A 21,677-nucleotide genomic window follows, 5' to 3' on the forward strand; every position below is an offset into this window, starting at 1 on the left:
TATTTATAGTAAAACAAAACTTGCTTTAAAAAAAAGTCACATAGCCAGGTGTATTTTGCCATACAAAAGCTTCATTTAAGAATGGGGCTAGTATATTGTCTGTTACCCGCATTATCTTTACATTATAAATACTACAGACAAGAATACTGTAATCTTAGACAGCATTAGGGTACTAAATCACTTATTGAATGTTAGAGGAATTCTAAAAACAGTTCAAGTTTCTAGTTGAGTCGAAGAAAATCAGCAAAGATAGAACTGGACTGAAATGCCATTGTGAAACCCCACTTTTACTCAACTGGTGGCATCTTTGCTTTTTTTGAAACAAAATTTGAAACAATTTGGCCTCCTTCAGTCCCTAATGGAATTATCCAATGATTTATCATTTCCTTAAATTTAAAAAAAAAAGGTTCATAAGTTCTCACTAATGGTCAGCTCCCTTTGAAGTAGTACCATGCAATCTTGCGAGACAACTTTTCAGCAGACACAAAGTTATTGTATTTCTGCTATTGATAAATCATAAGTGTTATCTAGGCAATTAGGCCACAAAACTAAAGTTTAATTTCCCAAACTGTACATGAAAGAACAAATGTTGTATCTGAGCAGTGGTCCAACAGTTATTTGTACTGAATACTTTTAATTTATGCCAATCTCTTTATTATCCTCAATAAACCTTGTGAATGGACGATTGGCTCCCGTTTCAGAATTCGCTTTGTCCAAACCAATGATGGGAGGGCTACTACCAGTACGAGCTTTGTCCATTCCACTGGAAATGTTACTTAAAGACGGAATGGCACTTCCGCCTAAACTTACTGGGAGCTGGGGTATGCCTCCATTCTGTATGACAGAAATTTCATTGTTCTTCATCGCAAGTCCATTAGTAATAGCTGCAGCATACTGGTTCCAAAAATTTGGGTCAACATTCATTGCCCGAGCTGCTAAATCCTTCTGGAACATTTCTGAAAACTTCAAAGCATCCCCACCTAACAAAGCCATGGGATTTTCCACGGACAGTCGACGCCCACGCCGTGCAGGAGCATTATTCCACATATGAGTTCCCATGTGAACCTTTAGAGGAAGAACAGACAGGGAAAAAAATGGGCAAACGAGCAGGAAGATTTACAGGATTTACAAAGATGCAAGGCATACTTTTTAAACTGGCAATAGAAGACATTCTAATTTCACAATTTAAAATGTCAAGTAATGTTAAACATTAACTCTCATGCACAAGATTATTATTATTCAAGATTATCAGGCTTGCGTTGTATTTCAAGGAGCTTTTTACGTCCTACACCAGTAAATCTCATTAACTTTTAAGAATTAATATGTGAATTTTTGTAACTCAATTATACTCATATTTACTTGGGAGCAATTCTGTTATATGAAGTTTCCAGCAAAGCAACTACGCACAGATGTCCCTGCCGAATGACACAAGACCCATGGCAAATAGTTATAAAATAAAAAGGATTAAGCGAAGATTATCTATTTTTGCTTGTTCTCCAAATAAATATTTTCTCTATCAGTAATGGTCTGAATGCAAACTTCCTGTCAGTCAAGCAGAAGGAATTTTCTGATTCAGCTCGCATGCAAGTTTTCATTTTCTCCTAAAAATAGTTCCAGATGTTCAAGAACCCTTCAGAGTATCTTTTAGAGGAACTGAAGACTGCTCTAACAACTCTCGGTATCTTCTATTTACATTAATAGACCTTTTCTACCTAAACTGTTAGGTTTGATTCATCTAAAATTCCCAGGAACAAATATCCTAAAAAACATTCAAATATATTTGTTACAACTCATTTATTTTGTACTACTTATAAATAGGTTTTATATAATTATATATTAGATTTGGGCCAACATGAGTTAAAGGGCTCTTCCTTGATTGCCCATAATTTTATAATTACCTGGATTATGTGAAGATATAAAATGTTATAGGTGTACTTTTCATATTTCTTAAGTATAAAAATTGTATTACCCTTAAATAATAGAAAAATAAAACACCATTGCAAATATCAAGAAAGCTTCTCACTGAGCATTTGCCAATTTTGAAGGATTACATCCCTCTATGTAATCTTAGTATCTGGAAAATACTACTGAAAGCCCTGCTTCTCTAAGACACAATGGTGAAAGAAGCTGCAATCTGAAACTTGCAGGAAAATGGAATGAAAATTGGTTCATAAATGTGGACATAAAATTATTTCATGAATTGAATCTTTTTTGGGATTCTTTTAATTATAAACATTTTTGAATATTAAAACAATAATTCCAATAATTCAAAAACCATTATTTTTTTAAAAAGGAAGAAGAAACACACTTTAAACATAGAATACCTTGTCTACGAAAACAGAATTTTCACTTGATTTTGAGATAGGCAGCTATATAAACATGATAAATGAATAAGTAAAAATTTATTTTTGATGTGTGATGATATATATGGAGTATTTGATTTTACATTGATTTAGAATGGTGGGGTTTGGATAGGAGGCCAAATCATACTTTAGCTTGAGGACGAATGAGAATGAACCACAATCTCGCAAATCTCTTCTCTCCCTCCACCCTCCAAGGTGGGTTCAAGAGGTTTAGAAGAGTTCACATCTCTCGTTGATTAGCCTCCACCTGAATTGTCATTTGAACCTGACAAACTGGATTGATCTTCAGATTAACTTTATGAAATTGGCTTGTTCCCATTATTCACAAACAAGATTAAATACTATTTAATACTAAACCATAGTTTAGTATTAATCTAAATACTAAACTGCAGTTACTAACAAGAAAGATAGGAAAAGCAAGTGAAACTCTACCTTGCAAAAAATCATTCATATTCAAAACAATACTTTAGCCTAACATCCGAATTCAATCCATTTCTCCTGCTCCGATTTGGACTCAAGGAAGAGGAAGAGGAGGAGGAGCCAGCATCTGCTGAGCAATCAGGTTCACTGTGAACCCTTTATGTATTTTTACAGGATTTATTTTAATATGAAGTTTACCTTCTTACCTTAAGATTCCCTTTTGTGGTAAAAGCTCTACCACAGATAGTGCATCCAAATGGCTTTTCACCAGTATGGGTGCGTTCATGTATCTGTAGCGCACTTGCTGAGGAGAAGGTCTTCCCACATGACTGACAGTTGTGTTGTTTTGGAGTTCGACGTGGTGGGGGTGCCAGCATAGGGGTGATGCTAGGACTCATCACTGTCTGTGGTGCAGCAGGAACCTGGATTCCAGCTGGAAGCGATGGAACCTCGCCCAATGAGATCGGCTTGCTGTGACCATTCACTTCCATTTTGATCATAGTAGGCGCAGTGCTGGTGACCAGGCTAGGAGTACTTTGGCTGGGACCTAGAGTAAAGTTGGGTTCAAATAACTGAGAAGGCAGCTCTTTTAATTTGTGTGTCAGTAAGTGCTGTTTTAAATTACCCATAGTGGAACACCCACGATTGCAGACTGTACATACAAATGGACGCTCTTTAGTATGGCTGCGGTAGTGAATTTCCAATGCACTCTTACAAGCAAAAGGCTTGCCACAGATATTACAAATGGTACTTTTAAACTTACCACGTTCTCTGTTCAGGAACAGCAGGCTAAAAGGACCTTCTTCTTTGATGACTGGCCTCCCGGGGTTGGTGGCTGTCAGATCCAATGCGCCTCCATTTTCAATAGTAGGTGGTGGGGGACTGTCAGATTTTTCTTTCTTTAATTGTATTTCTTGTGGTTCCTCGTGGTTACTGAAACCTGGTGACTTAGATCTAAAACTTTCACAGTTGCTATTTTCAGGAGACAGCGCTTGCATGGATGAAGATGATTCTGACATGGCAGGACTCCCTGCACTCTGACTTTCCAGATCTCCAACAGCTGATGAAGAATCATTGCTTAAGTGGTCACTTTCCCCTGACCCATTTTCTAAAGATTTTAAATTGGTCAACTGTTGGCAGTTCATGACAGAATCGATCATTTTCATTTGATTCTCAAGAGCAGCAATGCTAGAAATTACAGATGGGGGAGAAGATGGACACGATCCAGAATAAGGTAGAAGTGGCATGGAGGGGTCTCTTATATTATCTTTTAATTCGATGTCCTCCTCCATGGAATTTTCATCGATATCATCATCATAGTTGCTCAGTGTCTCTGCATTCTTTTCATCAAAAGAAAGCTCTGAGTCCATAGCATCTTGGAAGCCATCTGGTAATGGTGTGTTTGGAATTTGCCCACCCATATGCATACGAATATGCTGCTGAAGAACAACAGCATTTGTAAATTTCTTCTGACAAATGGGACATGAATGCTGTACTCTAAGTGGTGGCTTCGCTCGATGAACTCCAAAATGTGTTTTTAGATTGCCTTTTGTAGTAAATGCACGTCCACAAATTTTGCATTTAAATGGTCTTTCTCCTGTATGAGTTCTATAATGCATCTTGAGAGCACTCTGACAACTGAGCACACGGTGACAAATGACACACTGATTTGGATCTGTCATCTTCTTATCAATGTTTTCTACTAGCTGTTGCAGTTTTGAGGTTTCTGATGTTTGCATAGAGTCCAATAGACCACCAAATGGAAATTTAGCCTTGAACTGGTCAGACAATGCTGGAAGCACAGTGTTTGGGAGGCTTGTAGAAATACTGCTTTCAGTAACAGCACTAGAAGCTGTAGAGGTGGGTACTACAGAAACCTGACCACTTATAGAAATATCTCCCAGCCTTGCATTTGTTACTGGAATATTAACAGGTTCAGTTTTAGTCATGGTTGAACTACCATGAATTGGTTGTGGGGATTCTGCAGACAAAGGAATGCCTGACTCAGAATTGTTTAGGCTTGGGGATAAAGAAGTGCATTCACTTGACACGGGGGATGTTCTCTGGGGTGATCTGTTCATGGGAGTAATACTTGGGGAATCCCCGTAACTGTTTACGCCTGGTATTGTAGGGGGAAGTTGCAGACTAATTGAAGTTGGGACAGTTGATAAAACGGGCTTGCTATCCAGCCATGTAGTAACTGGTTTTTCTGGTGGCAATGACATCCCATATGGAATTCCGGAACAAGTGGGAACATTGTCGAGGTATTCTGGAACCGGATATGGATTCATCTGAATGTGTGGATACTTTTCTTTATGTCTCTGAAAATGAACTTTTAGATTGCCTTTAGTAGAAAACCGATTGCCACAAATGTTACACTTAAAAGGTCTTTCCCCTGTGTGCGAACGCAGGTGAATCTGTAGAGCGCTATCACTCCCAAAAACCTTGGCACAAAATCTACATTTATGTTTAAAAAAAGGGTCCTCAGAACTTGTCTTAGGCTCAAAAACGGATACATTTGGTGGCTTTCCTTTGCGATGCTTCATAAGAGCAGAGAGAGGATCCAATGCATTAGCTGTTGCAGCTATGCTAACCAGCGGGTTGGGGAAAATTACACTACTGGATGCAGTCTGAGGTAGAAGTGGGTTTGGCAGGCTGGAAGTTGAGGCGAGGAGATTTCCAGGTCCTACTGAAGGTGGAGTTGAAGGGTTTGGGGGCTGTGAAGAGCTGCTAGTAATATTTGACACAGAAACCGGTGTTAATGAAGAAGAAGTAATTGCATTAGACGAAGATGGTGTGCTTGTTTCATTTGGGACAGAAGAACCATTGCTTGACATGTTAGGAGTGCTTGCACCTGACGTGGGCCTTGATATGTGCTGAGTACTCTCAAAGGCAGTTGGTGGATTGCCAGTGGCTTGGGCCACTATGGCAGAAGGAACAACTGCTGCTAACTGAAGAGCAGAGTTTGCGGCAAATCCCTGGAGCTGGTTAGTGGCTTGCACAGGAGTGCTTTGGGAAGGAGTCGTGTTTAAAGTAGGACGTAATGGCTGTCGGTTCATCATGGCCACCTGACTCCGGATCTGTTCGATCAGCTGCAACTGGTGAATCTGCTGCTGTTGCAACGCCATCAGCTGCTCAAGAATCATTGGGATGGCCATTGCTGTAACCCCACTCGCTGCGGTTGCGTTAGCTGCACATCTTGTACTCTGCGAGAATTGTGCAACTGCCACTTTAGTGCTCAACAATGTCTCTAAGGTTACATTAGTGTTTGGCATGTTATAACCTGTCAAAGAAGGTGGCTCGCTAATTTGAGGTAGTGGCGTAGCTGTACTAGAGGTGCCTGGATTGGAGTAGCTTTTTTCTATAGAAGGTTCTACCTCCATGGGTTCTTCTTCCTTTTCTGTATTCTTTATCTCACAGATCTCATTGTTCTCAGCTTGAACGCTTTCTTCACAAGCCTCGCTGTCCGCTTGATCGCTAGGTGAGCTTGCAGGAGAAGGCTCTGCAAATTCTTCAGGAGCTGGGGTGGCTTCATCTTCATTCACAATGAGCACCAGTGGATTTTTAGTGCAGTTCTTCTTGTGTTCCAGGAAATCACTCCACTTAAAGAATTCTGCACAACATTTTTCACAAACATTTGTTTCCTCGCTTCCACTCCGGCTTTCATTCCCACTATCACCATCATCTGCTCCTTCTCCTGGCACTGTGGGGAGGCAGTGGGGGGGGGAGGGAAATCAGAAGATTGTATCAGCCAATGACTTGCAAAAGAACCCTCCCTGCATTTTAGAATTTTGCACATGAGTAAGAATCAATATTTTTTTATTTTGTACAAATTACACCACTTCAAGATTTCTGAGGTCCCTCAGTGTGTGTGTTCTATGACTCTTTCTACCTAGCTAATCATTTTCTTAGTGCAATCCATCAAATTATGAGGCCCTATCAATTGTGGATACTGCTTCTTAATGAAATTCCATAGAAGCAATTGATTTCCAATATTTTCATACAATTCACAGCTACCTTGTCTGTTGGGTACAAAGCAAGCTTTCGATGGACTCATTAGGATTCTCCTTCGCCACCACGCTTCCTCATTTCCAGCAAAATTAGAGATACCTTTGCCAGTTCACTTAACATTGCTAAACTAATCTGTAACCTTTCAAACTCAAATCAGCACCTGACACGACAAACTGAGCTTCTGTTACTCAAGTGGGGTCTTTGTGCTACTTAGATTTATTATCTTTATACTGCACAGAGACACCATAGGCACAGTATAACTCCACATAACTTGTTAAATCAACAATTTATTTAATTTTAAAAGATGTATATGTACATGTCCGATATACAGAAAGTCCTTTTTAAAAAAAATTAAACTACTTTCACCTCTCTTGTTTTTGTACTTTACCTATACATTCCAAAAAGCAAATATTACATAATTGTTAAAAGTATGTAAAATGTTATATAAATCAAATTAATATCTTTTCTTTTTGGCAAGAAGTGCTAAAATTACATGTTACTGTTGTTAGCCAATAGAGTTCAGTGGTTTGTTAACAAACTAGAAATTATATATTTAAAGTTCATTTACATTGACATGTTTAACATGAGAATGTTGTAGTCAAGACACACTTTTAGTACCTTTTTTCTTCTGTTCTCATAGAAAGACTCGGCAAATTATATGCTTGTGCCATAGTGGAAAACCCACTAATTGGTTACACATGTTTAATTACTGTTGTAGGCAGCTACTTCCTCTGACTCGCATTACTCTCTTGTGCTGAATAACAAGCATATCTAATGAACAGAATTCTAATTCACACCTGATCATATTAATAGCTGAAGACAAACTTTAAAAATCAACATTTGATGTGACTGTAAGGCTTCACTTTAAGAGTACTGTAATATATAAAAGCACTTGTATGCTTTGAAAGCTGTGTGCAGCTTCAGTGTACCATAATTATACAGATTCAATTTGATGCTCTGGACATTACTGAAGCATAACTGTTTTTTGTTAGCTTACAGATAAAATGACAGGAGCAAATCAGTTACACACAGCAAAATGATAGATATAAATCATTTTGTACTTTACACACAGAAGTGTGAGAAAATCCACTTCAGTTTGTGCAAATGTCAGTTTCTTTCACATTAAAGGAGCAATTAATTAATTTCATTTTTACATTTAGAAAGAATATTCAAGAAAAATCCTGCTCATTTTAAATGTTCCTCTTAGAATATAAAATATTTGCATGACAGATAAACACTTTAATCTTGGTATTTCAAGTGGTTTTCTTTTCTCTCTTGCATTTTAATTTTTTTACATCACTAAGAAAACCCAAGCAACAACAAATAGAGAGTTCTAAGCAGCAAGTGTCTCAGTTTTTTATCTGAATTATATTTTGATATTAGAACTCAGATCAGCTAAAAGTTACACCTTAGCAAAAAATTTAATAAATATTTGGAATTTGATTGTTTTTACTGGAAGTAAAACTACAAATAACTTACATGAAAATATAGGAAGAGAAGAAAATTAAGGGTTTAATTGTAATTTTATTGTACCTGGAGTTTGAACTCTCTGTTGTGCAAATGAAAAATAATCTCTGAGACCATCTCCAAAACATTTTGCAGTTTAGAGAAAACTCGCTATTAATGTTAATCATTGTGTTGATTACATGAATCTTGTTTATATATTGCCAAGTATTCAGTACTGACAATTACAGATAAATTTAATTTTTAATATGTTCTTATTGTAATAATATACTCATGGTAACTTAATTTCATAAAATAGAAAGTACAACCTTAAACTGCATTTTATTAGTGGGAAAAGCCATAGCTCCAAAGAGATCGCCTAAAGATTAAATCTTACAGCCTTAGGAAATATTTTTTGAAATATTTAATTTCAGGTGTTTACACATGTTTTAGTCATACCGGCTTTCAAATGAAGAATCAGCATTCTTTAAAAACACAACAGCAGAAGATAAAAGCTTAGCTTGTATTTGTGATTTTATTTTTGTTTTGTTAATTCATATTCATGAGTCTCTAAAATGAATAGGAAATTATTTTAAATATTCATCTACATCAATGGAACTTCACATTAAAATTAAGTGTCATCAAAGTATAGAATATACAAAATAATAATGAACAATATTTCTTATATATTCATCCCGTAAAATTTAAGAACTAGCTCTATCTACAAATGTGATGCTTGCTCATAGCTGCAATCTAATTAACACATATGAAAAAAATAGTTTCCAGTCATTCTAACACAGAGTTAATCAAAATAGTACTACCTATGAGAATTTAGAGCAAAATGTTTTTGCAAACCCTTTATTGCATGCTACTGCAAGTTTTTAATTCAAACTTTACAAAAGCAAGGCTTTTTTAAAGGAAAACAAAAACCAAAAGTTTAAGACAAATCCACTTGGTCGGGAGTGTATCACTTTGCAATTCAAAACATCCTCACATATTTTATGTGGTGTAATGTTTGTAATTATTTGAGTGCGTCTTTGTCTCACAAACATGTCTCCTTTTATGTTCAATAATCAGAAAATAGGAAAACTATCACTGTAACTATTGTGGATTTCAGTCTATCCTCCTAATCAATTTACCTGTTTAAGAGTTATTATGGCAACAATTCAAATCAGTGTTCTTGAAGTAGCTTATTCTTAAAAAGCTGTTTTGGCCTGGCATCTTTTATATTGAAAAAATAAGAAATTTATTATTTCATGTGTTCTTTCTGCTAATATGATAATATCTGACTGACAAGTCACAGTTATGGCCTACTTTTTCCACATGTAAAGATACTAGTCATCTTTAGAAAGACTGGCATGGATACTTAAGTGCTAGGCATCTATGACAATGTTACAACAAACAAGCTGTCCAAACATGGTCTGCTGGTATGTTTGGGAGTTCAAATTATAGTTGAAGCATGAGGTTTTGTACTAATTTTAAATGCAAAAGTAAAGGGTGTATTAGGTGGTTAGGATAGAATCTTCATGTATATAAAAGTTTTACATTGTTTTTATATTGAATATCATTTCAGTTCTTGTTGACCACACAATCTAAAACCTATATGTTAGCACTAGTAAGCATATTTAAGTCCCAAAGAACAATATAGGAGAATCAAAATGATGTATAAAACTAGATGTGATAAAAGAAATTTCAGTTTAAATCTTATTTAATTATGATATTCGGTAGGAAATGACTTTTTTCAATAATGCTCTAAGGATAAAATAGGATATATGTATGTACTTACCAACATTTTATACAGAAATATTAGGGCATCACTATTAGAAGATAGTATGTACTGGAGTTTTAAAATGAATTATTTTAAAATGAATTAAAATTCCTATGTTAAATATAGAATTTTATAACTGCTTCTCCCAGACAGTTTGGTCTCAAGTTTATCATGGGCATATAAAAATAATGGAGACAATCAAATTACATTTTATGATATTGACTATTTCCCCCCTCCTGAAATTGCACTTGCATTTTAAATTTCAGTGCACTGACATGAAAATTAAACTGTCTCTTAAAAACTGACACATATTTTAGTCTATTAAGAACAGACTTATTTTAGCTAGGAACAGGGTTTTTTTTTAAAAAAAAAATATTCATCTACCAATAGCATAACTTAATATTGAAAATACATCTAATGTTTCATGATTAACAACTATGGTTAAATCCTTTTGAAATGCAGAAACTTGAAGTTGTCCTCAAGATTCATATACAACAAATTCCTTATTCAAGATTTAATATGCAAATGTAGTCATACCTGCACACATCCTCAGAAGTGTGTAAAAATACTTCATGTGCTGTTATTTTGTATAACAAGGATAAATTAATTTAGGAATGAAAAAATATGCATTAAATGAGCTTTTCAGTTAATTTGATTTATTATTATTATTTAAAGAAACATTACTACAAATTGGGAATTGTATACAGAGTTCCCTCTTTTAACTGAAATAGAACATTTTTTTTTAAAAAAATCTTTTAATGGGCTTTAAAGTCTGATTGTATTAAGAATGACTCATGACTTATAAAGAAATATATTTGAAAAACTGGTCGTTACAACACTGAATGTGGAAATGAATTATAAATTATGAGAAAGTTACTGCAATTATAAACCAATTATTGTAATTATATTCCACAAAACTACGGAATCTGCTTCAGCTTTGAGGCCAAGTCAATATTTAATCTAAGTGGAAAAATAAGGTAATAACAATATAAAATATCTCAAGTTTTCTTCATTAGATCATCACGTTATTCATGACTTTTTCATGATATAACTTGACTTGGATATTTACTCATGTCATATACAGTCTGATGTTCTGAAATAATTTAATCAAAATATTTGGGCAGAAGCCAATAATCATTAAGGGCATCTGAACTGTGAATTTTACTGTATGTAAAGAACAAGAGTGAAAACCGACACTTCAGTAATTCCAACTGCATTAATGGAAAAATATTGTTATGGGTAATTACTGAATTGTCTTTACAGTTTATCCTTATTACATTCCTGCATGAAACATATCCCTCTCTACAAAAAAGAAAAAAGGCAGAAAGAAACAAAAGTGGGGATATCTTTGGTGAGCAGCATTAAAAATTTTCAGTTTGCAACAGTGTCAGTGAATGTATTATAATACATTCTGTCCCAATATATATTTATTTTATGAGAACAATATTAGGACATTTATTCCTTTCCACGGTAAGTAGTACAGGTTATCCATTAGAGAGAAGGCCCAGTGGTCATGTAACTAACCTCTATTACATTTAACTATTACTGAAACATCTTCTAAGATAAATGGATGAACAAAAACAAAAATCTTAAATGAGTGCTCCCCTAAACAACTCTTAACTGTGCAAAACAGCTTTCAAACAGAAAGGATATTGAAAACTATTCTAGTTTCAGTAAGCACTTTCTCTATTTCATTGTATCAGTGTTACTTTTTAAAATGAGAACCTTTTAAATTATTACTTAGGTCATTACATTTTCTCCAAGGAAACTGTTTCTTTACATTCCTTTAAATGATTGCATCATTGAAAAGTCACGTGCAAGATAGGCAGAGTTTAACAAAATAATAAGATATAGTAATAAGATGTATCTATGCAGAATGTAGCTACAATACATTCAATGGACCTTTTCAAATAGGCTTGCCTAGGATTGCAGTCTTGCTCACCTGCAAGAGTAAGTTGGCTTCATTTTGCTACCAACCACAACAATAATAACAGTTATAAAATTACACTTTACACTTATTCCACAGTAAATGGCTATGAATAAATACATTCATTCAGCATGTCAGGACAGAAAATCCCAACACTGATCTATAAATATATTCATTTTCCTCTAATGGCCCAATTAGCCAATTTGAGGAACATGTGCAATGAAAAAATGCAACTGTAAATGCCTTTATCTCTACACTGATACAAACAATGTGAAAAGATCTTGGATAACTCCCTTTTAATATGGGCATTGGCAAATAATTCAATTAGATTTTAGTAATAACTAAAATAAATCTCAACATATTTTAACATATTTAGTTTGTACAATGATAATGTTTCCTTAATGTTATCAAAAACAATTTTCCTCATTAAGAACTAGTGTTGCAGTTCTTTCATCAAACAATTCATATATATATGTATATATATAAAACATTACATTTTGATTTCATTCTCCCCCTCTTTTTTCTCAATTAATTCTTTTAATTTTTTTTATGATAGCTTTGAATCCCATAAAGAAAGATGAATTATCACACACAGAGCCCAAGCTGTGAAACAGGAGGAGACAAATAGAGACCCCTACTGTGTTTAACAATGTAGAAGAAATTTCAAGTGCAATAGCAAAATTTCTATCCTTTTCCTACAGGCCTCATAAACTGACAATATAAATCTGAACAGTGGAGGGCACTCTTGCTATGCAAAAATTGCATTGCCCTGATACATTTCTTTCAATCTATTTAGTGGCCTAAATTTCACAATTTAAGTTAACAGCCACCTGTGGCATAGTCATCATGTGCCTTCTGCAGAAAGCATATGCAATATTTAACCAACTGCTAAGGCTTTGTGAATTCAGATTAAGAACAGATCAAGAACTCTACATTTTTGTCTACTGATAAAATATTATCAGCTTATAATATATTAAAATGTAATTAATGTATCTGTTTGATTGAAATCTCAAATATTCAGTTTGTACCCCAAAGTTCCATGTAAACTAGCTGATGTTCAATATTTAGACTACAGTGATATAATATTTTATTGGGAATTAATGCAGTATTAAACGTTGACTATTTCATTAATTTAAGGTGAAATAGGAATCCAGGCCTAACAGGAATCTAAATAATATAAGAGACTGATTCATTTTTGTATAATCTTCTATTTTCAAAGACATAAACCAATAGGCGGAACACTAGAAGATATATCCAGGTTTGATACTATGAAATTTTCTATAGAGCACTGATTCACTGAAAGCAGGAGAGCTGTTTGCACATCTTTGTGCTAAATGATCAAGATTGAAAATTTAGCTAAGGAGCATTATAAAATTTCTCATAATATTCACATAGATAAATTTATACAACTAATAAAGCATATGTAATGAAATAGTGATGCACCTAAATAATGAAGATAACTTTAGAGAAAGACCAATCACTGTTATTTTCCTAACCAAAGTAAATGACACTATAGAAGATTAATTAAGCAATGAAATACTGTGTGAAACCACAACTCTTTTCTTAGTACTGCCAGCTTGGGAATTGAACTACACAGGTATTTGATAAGCTGTACAAAATCATATATAAAAATTCATAAGCATCTCTAGTTGACACTCAGATTTGATGTTAACACTTAAGACAACAAGTGGTAAGCCATGCTGCCAAGGTCAACTACACAGATGTACTAATTGTATTATGAGCTTGACAACTAGTGGCCACCCCTGGCAGGGCAAAACAAGCAAAGGTTAAATCAGCAAACCTTGTCAAAGCACTTCTAACTATCCACCCTCAGGGAAAGTTCATTGGGAGCTTGTTGGCACTCCAGCAATCCTACCTTTTCACTGAAAACAAACAAAAAACTCTCTCCTCCACTCAACATTTAGACACAGGAAATAGAAACAATTTGGTTTCAAACACTAAAAATAACATGCATATATTACTTTTTAAAATATAAAGGCATTCTGTTGTCATAAAAATGGGCTTTAAGCTTCTATTGATGTTCTTATTTTCTCGAATAATAATGAAAACTTTATACAGGACTGCCTTCTCCATGGTAGTTGCTGTTTTCTGCATGCAATTAACAATAGAAATGTTCTCAAAAGTATTTACATTTCATAAGTTAAATAATGCATGATTTTTCATGAATTTGATAACAATCCTGACTTTACTCTGAATAAAGATCAATAGATTTCAAAGGCATTGTTCTCAAATTGTTATAAGAATGTATTACTTTTTCACTTTTCACGTATAAATACATCCATTTAAAACCATTTTCTATAATAATGTGGTAAAATGAAATGAATACTTTTTATCTGCAGAGAAACTTAACCCCATAATATAAATTGCAATATTGTGAATATAACTTTAGATCTACACTAATGCTATTTATTGTGAAAAAAGTTACTTTTTATTTGTCCTAGATATTTTGGTTATATTTCTAAACCTTAAAGCCATTTTGAATGCAAAATGTATCATTTCAGTTTGTTTAATTTTTTGATTTCTTTAAACTATGTAACAAGCTATTTATTTATATCATTCACAGTAATCTATTTCAATATTCTCTAGATAGTTCTGTTGGGTTGGCACTCAGTCAATAAGTCATGCAAAAAAATTGAAAGCTTTTGCTTTCTCAGTGTTTCACCCACAGTAACAAATTTATTTGCATTGCTTTTATTTTAAAGTTATATTTCAATAAAGTATTAAAATAGTTTTAGAAATAAGTAACCAATATTTATGTTTAAGAACATGAATGTTCATATTAATCATTATACAGATAATTAATGTTTGGAATGTTTTTATTTATAGGAGCACATATATACTTCTCCTCCCAGCAGAACTGACACATCTTATGTTTGCATTTGTATACTAAAATAAGCAAATTTTAATTAACATGTTATTAAACTATCCTTTAGTTTGAATAGTATATAAAATATAATGTGAAAATTTACTATACAGCAATAATATAGGGTAATTTTCCTCCCTCACACTAATAATAAATCTAATATCTTAAAGAACTGTTTTAAAATTGGAAAATACAATGGTCTTTTATTATTTTAAAAGGCAATTTGCTAAAAATCACAAAAATTAATGCTTAATTAAATGTTTCATATCATCTCCAATGTTTTTAAGGCTATTATAGGTTAAGTATAATAGAAAGCATCACATTCTATTTATGAGTTTTATGAACATTAATCCTACTATCTTGTATCTACTGGAATAAGCCTACTAATTTAAATGAACTTACTTCAAAGTAAACAGGAACGTTTTTTTTTTAAAGAATACATTCAAAGGAATAAATCAACAAAATAAATGAATGATGAGCTGGAATAAAAAAATGTTGCAACTGGATTTTGGAAAGATGTATACTTTAAATATAAGAATTTTGATGAACAGGTTTTTAAAATAAATTTAGTATGCCACAAAAATCCTTAATACAATATAAATGCATTTTACAATTATTTGAAAACCACCTATCATTATTCTAAGAGCTGACCCACTTTAAACTGAAACCAAACAAAAAACCATGTTACTTTAATCTGTACAAATTGCATTCTAGAAATCCCTTTTAGCAATTTTAATAGCTAATTTCTATTCAATTATTATCCACTTGAAAGTGCTATGTGGTACCCCTCCCCCCAGAAATTGGTGAATGCATCTGGTTCCTAAGTGAATGCAGTGTTTCCAATTGTTGTAACAAAACAAGGCTGTTCTATAGCACTAGTAATCTGTTGATTTAGAGAAATGTTAAAATGTTTAATTCTTCTGATACTCGAGATTAACTCATTTAGCATATAGAATAGCAAATTAACTATCTTGGGATTTATAACAATTCCTTCAGATATTTTGCCACTCTTTATAGTGACCATTTCTTTCAATATGGCATCCTTTTAAATGGTTTGTGCATAAATACCTTTTGTTCCTGACTTGTCAGCATCAACTACTATGCAGATTCTAATTAATCACCGCATGTAAGCATTCATTTTCCAAATTACCAAAAGCATGAGCTCTCTCTCCAACAAGAAACATTTCAACGTAATAGCTGTTATTCTGGCTAGTTTTGGGATCTCTGGGAATGTTCTGCTTTATGAAAAAAAAGTCCCATTACTCTATTGGTCCAAATTATTAATGTGCTTCTAAAACATCTATTTTTAAGACTGCTACCTAAATTTACTGGCTTTCCTATAATTTTAGATATAGCCTTATATTTATCTTTCAGTCTGTCAAACTGTCATGTTTCTTTCTGCTACTGTGTAAAAGAAAAAAGATATACCTACTTTTAACAGCTTTTCTTAATGAATTATGTCTAAAATGCAGCACTGTGTGTATTCCCATGTATAATAAAATGTGTAAGTTTATTAGATATTACAATAGCTTGAGGAATTCTTTTAGAGTCAGGAATTAAAATACTGAAGAGAACTAACGTTAGTATAGTGGGTATCTTTGAAAAATATTATCTGCACTTTTTTGTCTGTTTTTTGTGCTTAAAAGTGTTGTTTTTGGCCTGTTGCTGAACTAAGAATCAGGAACAGTGGCATTGCTTACAATTGTAAAGTGAAATTAAAAGGCCTGATGTATGTGAATTACAACATCATCTTATTCTAGAATATACACAACTAGTTAAATCTTTTTTGCAGGAAAAATATTTGCACTGATAAAAATGTTGAACACTTAACCAATTTAGCTACTGATGTGATTTTGGTAAATCAGAGCTCTGAAATTGCAGAACTCTGCACGTAACTAATTATCAAGATATATTATGTTCTATATTCTGACATGCATTTATTAACCAAGAGAATAACACATTTTGATTACAATTCTCTAAAATAGTGAAGTATTTACATTGTTGCATTTTTAAGGCTGCTGGTAAAGCCGATTTTGAGCTATTCAGTGGCCACAATAATAACGCTTTAAAATTCCTCACTGGGATGCAATGTAGTCCTTTTGATGGGAAGACTGTCTTTCTTATTCGCCAGAAATAAATCCATTCATTTGATCATGTAGTCATTGAGGGCGATACAAAACAAACCAAGTGTGAGAAATTCTATGTGATGAAGTAAACAAAACAAAACCCCCCAAAAAGGGGGGAAAAGAAAGAGAAAATCCATTTCCATGACAAAAAGATTCTTTGTTCTTAATCTACACACCATATGCAAGCGTTTCTTTTTAGCATATCTCCTGTTCTAATCTTGGGTGACATGGCTACATAGATAAGACTCACTAAGCAAAACAAAAAAACCCCTGCTAGTTGAACAATTTTCTTCAATTTATTAACTCACCAGAAGTGCCATAATGAGGCACTGAGGTTTTTCCTTTTTAACTTTTAAAGTATTCAGAGTATTGTTTACATTCTTAAACCAAGTAATCTATCAATCTACCCTGATAGATTTTTTTTCCTATCATTTTTATTTTACTAAAGATAAATATCCTGTTTTTACTGAAGTATCCGGAAGGCTTAAAAAAAAACATTTTAAAATAAGGAATATCTTGTTTTAATTGCAACTATCCTTCAAGAGACTTGTTTCACTTCCTTTTATTATTACCCTTATCCAAGAAGCTGTTCAAATCAGAAGTGGTCAGACTTTCCCTTCTTTCCAAGAACTTTCTTTTTTTAAAAAAAAAAAGATGGAGGAAATTACAAGTTCTGAATAATTGCCAGTGTAGCAAATGCATTTACCTTGGGAAGTCAGTTCATGCTGCACTAAACTGCAAGGTTGCAGTGACGATTTAAAGTAACCAAAAATCTTTTTGTGGCTTAGTTCTCGACCTTCCCAAGCCCCTCTTGTCCAATGAAGTGTGTGGGTATTTTTTTTTCCTGAAGCATTTAATTGTGTAATTTTCCTTGGAGATTCTTTTTAAAAATGAAAGCAATCAAGCTAAAATGTGCCGTTTAGGAGCAACAGAATCATTCTCCCAATGATTGCCTCTTTATCACTATCCTGATCAGCATGGAAATTTTAAGTGATAACCACAGGAAGAATGAAATACTTCATTCTGCCTTCATAATTGAAAAAAAAAAATGCAATCTGAGGTACAGGGGAAAACAACAACCCGGAATGGTAAACTTCAATATCATATGCAGATTTTGGAGTTTAGAATTATTCCAAATTGACTTCTAAAGACAGCTCAAAGACCCTTTAACCAACTGCCCGCTAAATCATTTCCAAACCAGACACAACTTGTTTTATAAGCACCCTGAGCATGCCTGGAGGCTCTCTTGGCCTCAAGGGGCCCAAATAAATTCTTTTTTTTAAAAAAAAAAAATCTTTTCAATAAGCGCGGAACGAATATTCTCATTTTATAATCCACCTCAAATCCTAAGAAAACCTAAGAACATCTTCATGGTAATTGTGGTGGCAAATGAAAGCAGGCGTGAGGCAAGTTAAGCTCTGCCCCAGGGCAGACAATTTATCCACCCCAGGCCCTGACAATTATTCCCAGGCGTCACCCCCTATTCCCTCCCTAACATTTAGAAGAGACCTCTTTTTTTTTTTGCCTTTGAACATCTGACCCACCTCCACTTATTTATGGGACACTCCCTGGCCTTTGGAAGCAGGCCCCCCACCCACCCACCCACCCTAGGCCTACGTCCCAAAATTCGGCGGGCCAAAGAGAAACCTTGCTTCAGAGAACTAATCCTAAACAATCTGCTGAGAGTGTGTGTGTGAGTGGGAGACGGGGGGGGGGGAGGCACTGAGGAACCCCCCCCCCCCAAGAGCCCTTCCCCCTCGGTTACTTTAGGAATTACACTTAAAACGCTAATCCGGAATCGAGCCGGCCTAGGAGCCGAACCCGCCGGCGGCGGTTTACTTCAGAGTAAAAGCCGAAGCGAACCGCGAAAGAGATATTTTTTATTTATTTCTCTCTCTCTCTCTCTCTCTCTCCCTCAGACGCGCGGGAGGCCGAAGGCGGGAGCGCCTCGCTGGGGTTTATCCAGGGCCAGGGAAACCGCCACCGCCTCAGCCTCCAGCAGGGCCGCTTCCGGGGTGGTTTGGGGTTGTTGTTTTTGAGGTGGGGGGAAGGAAGGGAGGTCGGACCACCCCCCGTAAAGACCCAGAAACGATTTTTCGCCGCTTGGTTTCTTTCCCCTTCACCGACCCCCCCCCCCCAATCCTCAACTCTCTTGGCAACTTTTCTGCCGTTGAAGGGGAGGGGAAAAAAAAAAGGCAAGCTGCTCGGGGAACGGGGACGACGAACGGCTGAGAGGAGGGATAAAAAAAGAAAGAAAACGGCCGTTACGGTCGAAAAGTCGAAACACTAGGAAAGAAACGCAGATGATTAAAAAAAAAGAAATGGAAAAGCGGCAAATCCACGCTAAGAGCGGCGGGGAGAAACAGCGGCGCGTGCGTTCGGGGCGGGGGGGGGGAGAGCGCGAATTTGTAAGCGCGCCCTTCACTCCCCACCCTCCAACTCCCGAGAGCGGGGACGCTCTAACTCTTCTCTCCCCCCGCACACACACACTTCAGATGTCCAGCCATAATTCAAGCCTTCCGCTGCACGCCGAGTTTGCCAGCCAGGGACTTCGGTGTGGAAGAGAACACTTGCTCCGGAAGGGGGAGGCGAGAAACTTCTGCTCGCTTTAAACTTTAAACTCCCACCCGAGTTTCTCCTACCTCTTTTTCCCCGAGGTGGCCTTCTCTGGGGCTGGCTCAAGCTCCCCTCCAAAGAGAGTAAAATCCACCAGATAAAGATCCCCGGGCTTAGAAAACACCCACCGCGCGCGCACGCACATAAACAAGACACTCGCTCACTCACTCAGACACACAGGCGCACGTAGGCACCCGACTCCGGTCGCCCAATCCCGCTTGCTTTGCCTTGCCTTGCCTGCTCTGCCTGACTTACCTTGTTCGGGAAGCACCTCCGCTTGTAGCTCCTCGTCGGATTTGAGATGTTGGGGCTTAGCTTGCTTTCGTCGAGACATAACTGCTAGCTGGGGTGGCTTCTTGTGCCTGCTTTTTGCAGAGACATCGGCGAGAGGTGGAGCGCTGCGGGGAGAGGGGGTGGGTGGGGTGGGTAAGGTAGGTGGGTGGGAGGAAAAAAAAAGACTTGGTGGCGAGGAAAAAAAGTGTATTGGTGGCGTCGGACCGCCGCCGCCACCGCACCCCCCTCCTTATTTCACCGGCAACAAATTAGCGCGGGGCGGGGGGGGGTGTTGGATGGTTGGGCGGATGGGGGGTGGCTTGTGGTGCGTGTAAAGAGAAAGCGGAATAAATGAAATCCGCCGGCGAGCCAAGCGGCGACGGCGGATCAGCCGGGCGGGGTGTTGCGCGGGGTTGTGGTGCTGAGCGCGCTTGCAAAGATAGGGCGGCTGCGCGGCTCGCGCATGGGGCTCAGTAATTATGATTGTGAATAATGCATGGCGATTAATGATGCTGGGGGCAAGCGCGGATTGGCCCGGCTCCAGTGGACTCGGGCTGCATATGTAAATGCGGGAGGGCGCTCGGCAATTAGACGCTTCGCTCGGCCAAATGCTGCGTCTGCCCGGCACCGGCAGCGCCTCCTGCGAGAGGCACCGACTGCGACGGCGACAGTAACCGAGGGGACACAGGCGGCAGCAAAACACACGCACGCAGTCCGGGGGGACCACTCTCTGCGGGTGCAATTGACTTTACACAACATAGGTGCACAAGCTTCACTGCTGGGAGAAGGGCAGGATCTCAGCGGTTTGCTTTTTTTGGGTAGCTCTGCTCCCCTTGTTTTCCTCGCTGTTGTTTCTCTCTCTCTCTCTCTCTCTTTTGAAATTACATCACTCTTTGTCTTTTTTCCAGGTTCCTTTTTACCCAGAAGTTATTCTTCATCGCGCTTAAGTTTCTCTGCGGCGCCTCTAAATGTCCTTGATGGGAGACTTTTAAAAAAAAAGAAAAGCAAGCAATATATTTTCGCTCCTTCTCTCTTTTGCTTTCGCTGCCTAAATCTTCGCGTCCTAGTCTCCCGTAGTTTATTCCTTCAAGCCTGGCCCGGAAGCGGCTTCTGTTTCTCTTGTGGGGGAGGAAGAGGAGGGGGAAAAAAGTAAAACAGCCAAACTCGGAGACTTTGAGCACTTCTCTGCCTTTCGCTTCTTGCGTTCGACCTCCCTTCTTTGTGCTTTAGCAGCCTCTCTCGTCCAGAGCCGCCTGGTTCTCGCCGCTGTAGCTGCAGCTGGGCACTTCCTGTTGTCCGGTGGTCGGAAGTTTTTTTCTCTCTCCCTCCGGTCCGCCTCTCTCGGCCCGAGACAGGTGGCGAGGTTTCTCCGCGGCCCCCCTCCCCTTTAGGTGCCACTCCTCCAGGCTTCTTCTTGTCCTGCTCGTGTTGAGTTGCTGCGCCTCCCGTGCCAAGGATCTCGCTTTTGTTTGGAAAGAGACAATCCCGCTTTCCCCGGCAAAAAAAATCTGAAGCCAGCACCGACGGCGACCCCCAGCGAGCCTTTGAGGAGTGGGTGTGTGTGTTGGTGGGCGAAGGTGTTGATTGTTGTGCTGCTGGGCGGAGGAGGGTATCCCCCTCGCCTCCGTCGCCGCGCCTTCCTCCTCTGGCCCCCTCCGCTTTCCTTCTCCTCCTCGCCGCTCCCGCAGCCTGGATTGGGTGCGAGGCCGGCTTGGCACACGGGCACTCGCCAATCGATGCCTCCCCGCGCGCTGGGAAAGGAGGAATGCGCACAGCCGGGGCGTCGCTGATTTCGGCAAGAGAAACTTTCAAGTTTTGAGAGCGGCGTGGCTGGAGCGGCGGCTCC

The 21,677-nt window shown here is 37.3% G+C and overlaps 1 protein-coding gene across 1 annotated transcript; it reads right to left on the reverse strand.

The window, feature by feature from the left end:
- Positions 1-633: 633 nt before the first annotated feature.
- Positions 634-19,892, reverse strand: SALL3 (spalt like transcription factor 3). Its single transcript, XM_032223260.1, has 5 exons — positions 19,814-19,892; positions 8,697-8,699; positions 3,547-6,486; positions 2,990-3,330; positions 634-1,065 (listed from the first exon to the last, which is right to left on the reverse strand). Exons 1-5 carry the CDS (start codon positions 19,890-19,892, stop codon positions 634-636), a joined length of 3,795 nt encoding a protein of 1,264 aa, XP_032079151.1.
- Positions 19,893-21,677: the final 1,785 nt, after the last annotated feature.

The sequence above is a fragment of the Thamnophis elegans genome, chromosome 8, assembly GCF_009769535.1.
Source record: "Thamnophis elegans isolate rThaEle1 chromosome 8, rThaEle1.pri, whole genome shotgun sequence".
In the NCBI taxonomy this organism is placed as follows: Eukaryota; Metazoa; Chordata; class Lepidosauria; order Squamata; family Colubridae; genus Thamnophis; species Thamnophis elegans.